Source organism: Varroa destructor, unplaced genomic scaffold, assembly GCF_002443255.2.
Source record: "Varroa destructor unplaced genomic scaffold, Vdes_3.0 BEIS01000005.1, whole genome shotgun sequence".
Taxonomy (NCBI): Eukaryota; Metazoa; Arthropoda; class Arachnida; order Mesostigmata; family Varroidae; genus Varroa; species Varroa destructor.
Window position 1 is genome coordinate 27,157,148 of NW_019211458.1, and position 10,376 is coordinate 27,167,523.

The 10,376-nt window shown below is 45.5% G+C and overlaps 1 protein-coding gene across 4 annotated transcripts in view; it reads right to left on the reverse strand.

Annotated features, from left to right (window-relative positions):
• Positions 1–6: 6 nt before the first annotated feature.
• Positions 7–10,376, reverse strand: part of LOC111251736 (protein rhomboid-like) — a 16,853-nt gene continuing 6,483 nt past the window's right edge. For 3 of the 4 annotated variants that reach the window (XM_022808647.2, XM_086990347.1, XM_022808648.2), the window contains 2 exons: positions 6,064–6,323; positions 7–1,347 (listed from right to left, as the gene is read on the reverse strand). In XM_022808647.2, coding sequence (XP_022664382.1) covers positions 679–1,347; positions 6,064–6,282 — 888 coding nt within the window. In that variant the 5' untranslated portion in view covers positions 6,283–6,323 and the 3' untranslated portion in view covers positions 7–678. Of the gene's footprint in view, positions 1,348–6,063; positions 6,324–6,932; positions 9,392–10,376 lie in introns of those variants that run through there. The other variant, XM_022808649.2, reaches the window with a different exon arrangement.

A 10,376-nucleotide genomic window follows, 5' to 3' on the forward strand; every position in this document is an offset into this window, starting at 1 on the left:
ATCAGTAACAATAAAGTTACTTAAATAACAACTTTCTTTACACTGCTAACTATACATTTCCATTCGCTCATCAATACTTCTGGATCCTGTAGACCGATTTCGACTTTGAGTGTCGTTGTAGGATATCCGAAGCCATTCTATATTACATATTGTGCCCATTGTGACCATTTGAACGTCGCTATAAACATTATCAAACGGCGTTATTGTGTTAGCCTAATTGACTGCTGGCTTTCTCGTGTTCTGTTTAGGCCTTCGTTTTCGTTCTTGCAGTATAACACATTATTCCAGGTCGCATAGATATGTACAGGATAATAGCTCGTAACAGCTCAGAGTAGTCGCAACCCGTCATCAACGTCAGCTCGAGCGTGCCGTTTGGCGTCAAGTTCAAAGGCCGCTGTCCTTTTTGATTCCAACTGGTGAGTGACTAGACGTGTTCCTTTCGCTTGGTGCTGCAGAACAAGGGAATTTTCGTCTGCTCTTGTCGTATCTGTGTTAACTCGTTCCTTGGCCCGAAGCGAAGGAATGCAATACCATAAAGAATATCTGAGGTGACCGACGCTGTACGAACGACAGCTGTTGTGGTCTCCTCACACAAGGCAATGCCCGCTAATTTTTCGATTGCCGATGATCGTGATCGACGTGATCTAGCTAGCGCATCAGACCAAGCCCTTTTAGATCTCAGTACGGCTTGAGAATCTCCGCTGGCGTAACGATGCCCTCAATGTTGAAGACGTTGTACAGGACTGCAAAGAGTATGCAAGCCACGTAGACTACCAAAGCAGTCCACCAGAGCAAGTGCTCATGGAATTTTCTTTCAAAGTTCCTGAGCATCAGAAGGCCAGCCGTAAGGCCCGCGGAAGCTCCAGCCACGTGCGCGATATAACTAACTGGTAAACCTTGTGGTTCCATGTAGCGGTGGTAGACAGCGAAGCCAACGTCGCTGCCGGCAATGATAACCACGCCGACGACACGCATCCACGCGAACTGCATACATCGGTGGTTTAGTATGACGTTCGCGAGATGCGTCGTGAGCAGGGCGTAGACTCCACCTGATGCTCCGATCAGGTACACCTCTGAATCGAATACAGACGTTGATAGAGATCCAGCGAGCACCCCCGACATATAGATACAGCCAATCCGCCATGATCCGTGAACGAGTTCAAGAGGTAACCCGACGACTAGCTGGACGCTCAGATTGATCAACAGATGCACCCAGCCCGCGTGAAGCAGCATGTACAATAAAAATCGCCAAACCTCGTAGCGCCGATCTGGCCGATAGATAAACGGTGAGTCGATATTAATAGGCGTAATAGGGCCGACCGTCGAGTCATACGCGAACACGAGAAACTGCAAAGAGAGAAACCAAAATTAAAGAAAAAAATTAGCTTTATAAACTAAGTACAGTATACAGCTAATACGACTAATACGATGCTAAATGCTAATTAAATCTAGTATTATAGTAGTATGTACTATAGCGACGCTCGAGAGTTCCAGGTGAAACCATTGAGCTGATGTAACGGTAGACAGTCGAAGGAATCACCTTAGCCATCCGACTGAATGCATCTCTGGGGTCAGACTCTGTACGAAGAGGCGCCACGTACACGTTCGCTTAAATATCACATCGGTTTCTCGTGCTAGACATGAGTAGCGGTGACGGGAACGAAACAAAGCATTCGAGAGAAAGCCATAGCGGCAGCAAACATTATACCCACCCAGTTCGACATCTTGGTGCCTCTGTTATGGAGCACTCTTCCAAGAAGGAACGCAGAGACTTTGGACGGCCGGGAAAAACGGCCGCTGTTACTCGTACCATATAATTAATTAAACGCTCCGAGATTTCCGTCCGAGGCCTTAGTTGCGCATCGTTATATCAAGGAATTACTGCTAATTCTACTTCTGCTGTCGTAAACGGGCATCCATATCATGGTTATGCCTTGAAACAATGTAACATAGAATGACAACAACCGCTAGCAGCAGAGACACTCTTCTCCAGAAGATATCGTCTACAACACAAATGAGATGTCGCGCATCCAGCTCTCAGGGCTATTTGACTTAGATACTCCGTACCTATCTAAATATAGAAAGCTTACTTTGGTGTCGCATGTGCCCATTTATGCCGTGATTATAGTAGTATGCAATACTGCAGTCCGGTATAGCCTGGAAATGTAGCTCGTCAGGTGCGACGAAGCAAGACCTTGCGATCTAATAAAATGTACATATGTCATTCATGTATATATATATATATATATATATATATATATATATATATATATATATAAACAACGACTAGCAAATATTTGCCACCTAAAGATCTCTTAACTATAGAACCGTGCACGTGTATGTATGTAGGCAACCGTGAACCTCTTCACCAGTAATCGGCGGCTTCAACCATTTGTTGCGGTGGCAGGAGCTTCTAATGTTGTTCTTCGACAATCGCTGCAAAAACGGCTAACTAATACTGGCCGATGGTCACCATCGGCCATCGACCGTTGGCACTTTTCACTTCACTTCAACGGTTTGCGTATTACGCTGACGGTGTTGGTCCGTTAATACCAAGATATAACTGGCAGCTGCTGTCAGCTCGGCGATGTCGCTCGACCACGATTACGGCTGTGGTCGCCAAAAATATCATTAGCGCCGTAAGACTTTTTGTTATAACTGGTTGATTCGAACGAACGACAATGCAGATTGCTCGAACTTTGTATAGGTAGTATATGTTCAATAGGTTGATTCATCAACATCGCGAAGCCCGCCGTACAACATCGCCTTTGATAGCATTGGCTTGGCCGAAAATAGTAGCAATGCTAACGATTTGGGCTCATACAAGTGGACACGCGCAAAGCACCCAACTAAACACAATTATTATAACTATTACTGGCAATTTGGGCCATCATTTCTGACCACCGTAGCGCGTCAATGTATCGTACCAAAGTGGATAGCCAAATAATGTTCTCCCACTCATGCGCTGTACAGCATCGAAGTAACGGAGTCTTCTTTTTGTTGTTACGAGCAAGCAAGCGAGGGACATCGGTGTGGCGTCAGACGCGATTTTCTTCGGTTACCACTACCGCAATATTCGCTAGCTAGCTCGCCACTGCGGCTGGCACTTGGTCTATTTTTTGTTTCGTGTCAAATTATATTTATGTACCGAAAAATCTTGAGCGTGTGTCAAACGTTATTTTTTTGTCAACGACAGCAAATAATCTACCCGTTTGATGGTTTACATCGTGTCATTGAGCGGACACACAGAAAGAATGTTTATTATTTTCAAGAAATGTGCCTCACTGCTGCATTTGCCCTACATTTGTCTCTGATACTTCATCGGTTAGTACCACTGCATCTGCAACCAAAACTCACCGCCATATCAAGCACCGAAACTATAGTAGGGTAGATAAATTAAACTCGTTGATCATCTCAGCATGAAATCACCGAAACGAACTCCGTATATTCTCCTGCCCAAGCGTATCTGCGCAAACAGCTGTTGCTCCCTTGCGCGTGTATGTCTATCGGTCCGTCTGTCACGTTTGTCTAACCTCCTCCGAGCCGCCCCCGCTTACTCGCACAGACGCCAGACAGCGTCCGACCATTGGCAAGAACCAGGGTGACATTCAAGAGTGCTATAGCGATATAGCATCACTGCCACTCTTCATTAGTGTGACACGCACCAGGCAGACATGCGTAACTCGGTCGGCGAAGCCGGGCAAGCACGTCCGTGCCACTGCTGCCCCATTGCCGAGTGGAAATTTTCCTGAGTGTGAAGTTGTTGTGACTCGTATAAAACGCTTCATATGGCAGTGTTTCCTTCAATGTGCCTTCCTGCGCCCTGTCCCATAGCCTAGAAGTGCCCGTGGCGATACTGGTAGCACGAATTAATTCGCATGCTTGCTTACTTAGCTACTATAATTATTATGACTCCTTCTATTTCGACCGTCACTACTACGATCGTAATATCAAAGTCACGTGAACACCAGTTCACCATTACGCTGCCCATACACAAACATCATCAACAAATCATAAGCAACAGACCCAGTACATTCTGTCGACCGTATGTGTGTGTCTTTCGAGCTAACACCTCTTCGGCAGCAACGGTGTTGGACCTGTTCGACTACTTCGTTTTTGTTGAAAGTTGTTGCTCCCGCTTCCTAATAGTTCCACCATATCCACTATCATTAACAACCGTAATAGCATAGTAGTAGTGAGCGTATAGCTATTTTTCCCATCGAAAGTATTATCGTCTCTGCCGCCTTTGCACCGGCAGACGACAACGACGACCACAACAACAATACAACAACGTGATCGTTTCCGCTGACGTTAACGCTCTTCGGAACGAATCGGACCCATTCTCGCCATTACGGCGACAGCTGTTGTTTTCCTCTTGTTGGTGGAGCCGCGTTGTTTTGATCAGAGAAGTGGATGCTGGCGGTGTCGCCAGCGTCAGCGGCAACGTTAAAAGCTTCACAGTGGCGTGGGGTGGCCGTTCAGAGGTAGTAGTAGCAACAGCAGTCGCTCGTAGCGAAGCTGCTGCTAAGATGTGCTGTGCTGGCCTACTTTGATTTTTTCAAACCCAGATCGGGCGGCGGTGGCGGCGTCGGCGAACGGACGAGCCGAGCTCTGCCAACGACACGCCAGCGTCGCTTAAACCAGTAGCAGCAGCGGCACTGAGAGAGTTAGCAACATCAGGCGCTTTTTGCTACATCGATCCGATCCAGCCAAGCGGACTATGGCAGCGTAGCGTTGGTTATGTTAGTAACATGGCCACTTATTCCAGCAGCGCGAGACGTAACAGTCTCAGGAGCATCATCAAGGCCCGCTGTGATAGTGCAGTAGCGGAAAGCTGTGCCAGGAAAAGCAAGCTGGGCAACGCCAATCTGAGTAGACACTGTGCACGCGGTGACGGCGGGGGAGATACCAGCGGGAATAACAGTATCACCAACAAGGGCAGCAATCTGCGCGCCAGCCAAAATCTACATGCAAGCCACCTCAGATATCTTGGTCTATTTCTCCACCGGACCATGACTTGGTATAGAATCGGGTGGCTTTCATTCCCAACGATCTACCTTAAATTGCCGTAGAACAACGATAGCGTAACAAACAGTCATATCAGATAGCCGCGATAGCTATATATATATATATATATATATATATATATATATACGCGCGCCTAATTAAAATCAAACGAGATCAACAAACTGGATTTACAGTTAGCGTGAGTAAGAACGCCGGGTGCGTCGATCAGCATCAAACGTCGTGCATGTATGATAAAACCGAAACATATACACAAGCTACGATGATATTGAGTGCGCTAAATAGATTCATTATTAATAAAGTCGGTGGTTTTGCCGCTTCAGGGTTGGCTTGTGCGCGCTTTTGTGGCCTTTTGACGACGGTAATGTCACAACGCATTTGTCGTGCCAATAACAATTCAAGTATTAGGGGGTTTAATAGTTGGCCATTTTTGATATTTTCGCTATTGTCGCTTGTACCGCTGCGCTTGGGGCTGTGTTAATATTACGGAACAAATATACGTTCGCGTTGCTTGCATGAGTCGTTGTCGTTGAATAAGAGGATAGCAGAAGCTTTGCTGTTCGAGCTTCTTGCCGCTGTTCTCCTACTTTTACTGGCTTTGACGTTGATCGTGCTTCAGTGGGCGCAACCGGCCTTGCGTGGCGGGGGACGCATCAACGGAACACCGACCCGCCATAGCCACAGACACGGACCAATGTGGGGGAGAGGCCACCAGCTGGATAACGTAACCCGCTGGGTCCGTCCGTCCGCCCGCCTACATGTGTCCTCTATTCCTGGTACGTCTGGAGCGCCAAATGGACGAAACCCACCGTGCGTAAATCCACCGCGCGCTACCTTCTAGTAACACTACTACTAGTAATACCTATTTAGTTACGGAAGCAGCATGGCGCCGGCTGGCTGACTCGCCTAGTAGACTTCGTCATCGATTTCGACTGAGGTAATGAACGTAAAATGACATGACACTTTACGTTCGCATAACTAGAATATATGCGTAGGATGACAAACTAGACTGTTCTTCATCAGCTTGGTGCTTTTTACCTCGACCAATGTGACGCAGAAGATGAAGACCGGGGGTGATCGGCACGAGTACTGGTCGGCGAAGAACTTGTCACCGCTGCCGTTGCTCGGCATACAGGTGGAGTGGATGGCATTTGTCGTCGCAGCTTCCTCAAGCGTAACGGAAATTGAAGGAGAAGCTTCAACTTCGATGGTCACAGATTTCTGGTGTTTACTTCCGTTTAGTAACAGAGGCTTCATCGTGTCTCTACGACTACGCACGATGCCGGCCGGTAGAAAAACTGCAACGAGATAGAACGCAATCAAAAAGAAGATAGATAACGTCAGAATATGGCGATTTTGTTATTTTTTTTATACAATATCTAGTGTGCAGTTATGCTATACAACAGTTGTTGACATAAATTGATCCGAATGTAACTTATAAGTATATTAAACAATTATATCGCGTCCGTTCAAGTATCATATAATTGGATAAAACTCGAATGTCGAAAAAAAAATATTTTCTTTTTTCTCAGTTTCTCGGCTGCTAATATAGCGCTTAACACTGAATCGCTTGCCCATTGCATGGCAAAATAGTGTGACCATGCCAGACAAAATCGAATTTTCCGGCGATTTATCTCGCAGTTTCAATTTTTTGTCGGCCGATTCTACCATCATCTAATTTTATTTCCTAATCGCCAAATGACTCCACCTGCTACCCGTCTTATCTAGTTCAGTGACGATGCAGTATCTCTCACATTTACTATCGATCCGTCAACGTTTTGTAAGCGTGTTTATATGTGTATGTACATAAGGTGTGTCTGTTTATCGGTATCGGTGTGTATGTACGTCGTACAAATGCTTTGCTGATCTGTTTTTTATGCATCCGTATATTGAGATCTACTACTTACATTACGATTCGATATATCGATGTGTGTGGTTTTCTGTTTGTATGCGGATGCTGCCGCTATCCAAACGAAGTCCAAGGTCGCGCTACGGGGAGGCATGCCTCGCCCCCGAAGCAAGACACAAGACAGCAGCTCACGGCGGTTGCCGGTTGCTGGACGAACCACTTACTAATCCCTAATGCCGTCTATATCGTAGACACTCCGATTGCTTTTGCTTCTGCTCAAGTTATTGGCTAGCGATTTTCTAGTAACACCGCCAGTTACTACCGTACGAAGCGCCATTATAATAGTACGGCCGATTTTTGCACTAGTGCCAGCTCCGCTCTGCAGCAATGTCCATAGTCCGGCCCCTGCCGTGAAGTCTATTTACGCACATCGTAAGCACTGGACAAAACCGTCTTATTGACTTCTATTGTTGCCATTTGTGCCTAACTAGCAACGGCACAATATTGCCATTACTGTGCGATGCAATGTCTGGCTGTACTACGATTCGTGATCATCGGCAAACTATATCGTCAGCGGAACATTCAGCGGGGACGAGACCATGCGCAAGCGAAATCACAATCGCTCGATGCTGCGGGGCAACATGCGGGGGAGGGGGTGCTGTACAGATGATGCAGTCGAACAATAATAAAAGATTGTAGTGTTAGTTCATTCGTCTATACGATCCATTGTCATTTTCTCACCATTGCCATTTTGCACGAGTGGTCCGTACTCACCACTGTTACGTATCTGCGTGTGTATGTGTTAACGTTTCGTGTCGTGTCATTTATGTTTGTCACACGAAAGACGGATAAATAACGGCAGACGGTGAGGAGGGCCATTACAATATATTGCACAGTATTAGTTTGGCGTCTCTGATTGTTATATGTAACACAAGCACGGTATCGGGAGAGCCGTGGAAGCAACAACCACGTCAACAACGATTGTGTCCCAGAACAGATAACAAAGATTGTGGCCATTTACTGACGATGTAATAACGATTGCTAGCTCCTATTATTGGACCTTACATACACTGCTTTGCACGTCCTCCCTCGGCAGAATCATGATTACCGCATTCGGGAATAGTCAACCAGTTAAGGCTGTTTTCGATTCCCTTGTTGTCATCATCCCGCTGGTCAGGGGCAGAATATTTGTACCGGACTTTATCTTGATGTGGTGCATCAATTCATTGCCTACCAGAAAGTCTGGGTGGCTGAAACGAGTCGTATTCATACATTGTATCTATAACTCGTATCTATCCTTTCGCAACCGAAATCGTTGTCAGCGTTTAGTTAGTTCGGGTATTTAACTGATTTTCCTCTAGACAAGGACAAAGAATGGGGGTGTCATTATCTTAAAATAAATAAATAAATATAAAAATAGTTCATATAGTAAAGTAAATTCATACAATTCTATAACATAAAGCAGTACAGTTTTTGCTTATAGCACGTGTCATCCTTCTCTCCTTTGATCTCACTCATTCTTTCTCCTTATAGGAATATATTTTTTCTTTTATGTCATCACTCTTCACCATCCAATGATTTTTGTCAACAGTTTGGTTCCGCTTTGAAGGGTGAACAAGGAAGAAAATCATCCTTTGACAGCGGCGATGACATTGGTCAACACATAACGCATCAAGAAGGTCACTCCAGCTCCGGTTGGCGGCCGTCGAGCCCGAATAGTCGACAGTTGTTCTTGACGCCAATTATTACCACCACTTCGATGCTCCGGTCACTGCGACACGCGGCAGACTCTCGCGATCGATGAATTCGTTTTGTTACCACCCTTCCTTATACAGGCATCGATAAAGTCGCTCGGACCGACAGAAGGATCATTTTGTCATTCAATTCCTTCGATTTCTCTTTATCGTTTTTTCTTTTTCTCTCGTTTTTCTTCGCTCTCTTCCGCCGCCATCACTGGCGCTTTGACGGCTCGCGCATCGTCGTCCTTTATTTTGTCAAAAGACTGATGGATCGTTGCTGATGTAAATCGACAAATTGAGTCTTCAAGGCAACAACGAAGTGGTAGGGCAGTTCCTTGACAATAAACGTGTGTACGAATTGCAGACACGGCGCAGTGCACAGCGAAGCCTCACGCGGTTGTTGCCAACCGAACACGGGCAAGACAGCCTTGTCAGACAAACTTGTCATGCTATCGTTTGTAGCAGAGACAGATCTGACCCGGAGAGGAAGAAGAAGTTAGTTGGTGGGCGGGAAAGGGGAATAGGACTTTATCGGGATTTTGCCGCTTAACTGGTGGCTACCGGTCTTTGTGGATTTCTTGCCGCCCGTAAAAGACGATTAGATAGAAAAGCCTCCGTTTATTGTGTCTGTGTACGTAGAATGCTATTTTCGATTATAATCGGTTGCCCGTTTCGGTGGCAGCAGATGCACCGCGATACAGACATGCTGACGAATTACATGCAAAAATAAATTAGTATTGCTTCATTATCAGCACTAATCAAATACTATATACTTTTCAATAGAGGTACGTACGGGTTGGTAATACTGGAGAATCGTTTGCATAGATGGTTTTCCCTTTTTTTCTGCAATCTTATTGTGTAACACTGCAGCCATTAGTTTCAACGGAGTTGAAAGTGGGTGACGTGGCGCGTGAGAACTGAAATATCTGTATAGTAATTCTTAGAGCTAACCTAGAAGCGTTCGTGGTTGATTTGATACAGACTGTACCCAGCTGCCGATGCCGTTCCCACAGCGTTCTTATTCAGCAGCTGTTTCTTCTTCATGTGCAGGTCGTTCTTTCTGGTAACTTATTACCAGACAGAGTAAAAAGTCGCAAAGCGTTGAAAGCCTTTTCGTATTTTCCAGTTATTTAATGCTACGCTAAATAACTACAGATGAAATAACACCATCCGATGATACCTTATCGTTAGCGTCGTACGGCTCGATTCAGGAACCGAACAGAACAGAAAGCAAAGTAACAACTAATTAAAAAAACACCATCTTTACACCTAATGTTTCTTCGATCGGTGCCTATCGATCGGCGGTAAACAACGCGGAAACGTACTTTCTACGCTCGCATCATCCTGCAACACTGTTGACAATAGCGGCGTTTATTCTAAACTTTTTTTCATTTGATTTAATTGAAGATCTAAACAAATCTTACAAAGATACAATTTGACGCGGTTACGCAAACCGTATGCCTCGTTCGTATGTTGCAATCATAAAGTTTCAACGCGGCTACGGAAGCTCGTGACAGGATTATAAGTTAGCGACGAGAATCGCTAACTTATAATAACAACTTCAACGCAGACGCGTATAGACCAAAATAGCAACGTATTTTTAATACTATGTTAATAGTACCATCACCACCAACTGCTCGAACCCCTAGCCAGTCAACCAACGCTACCGTAATGAATGATCTCGTGCACGCAGTTGCCGCATTGACGATACATTGCATATTACCGACGAACGACTAGAAGGGACGCAGACGTGACAGAATATA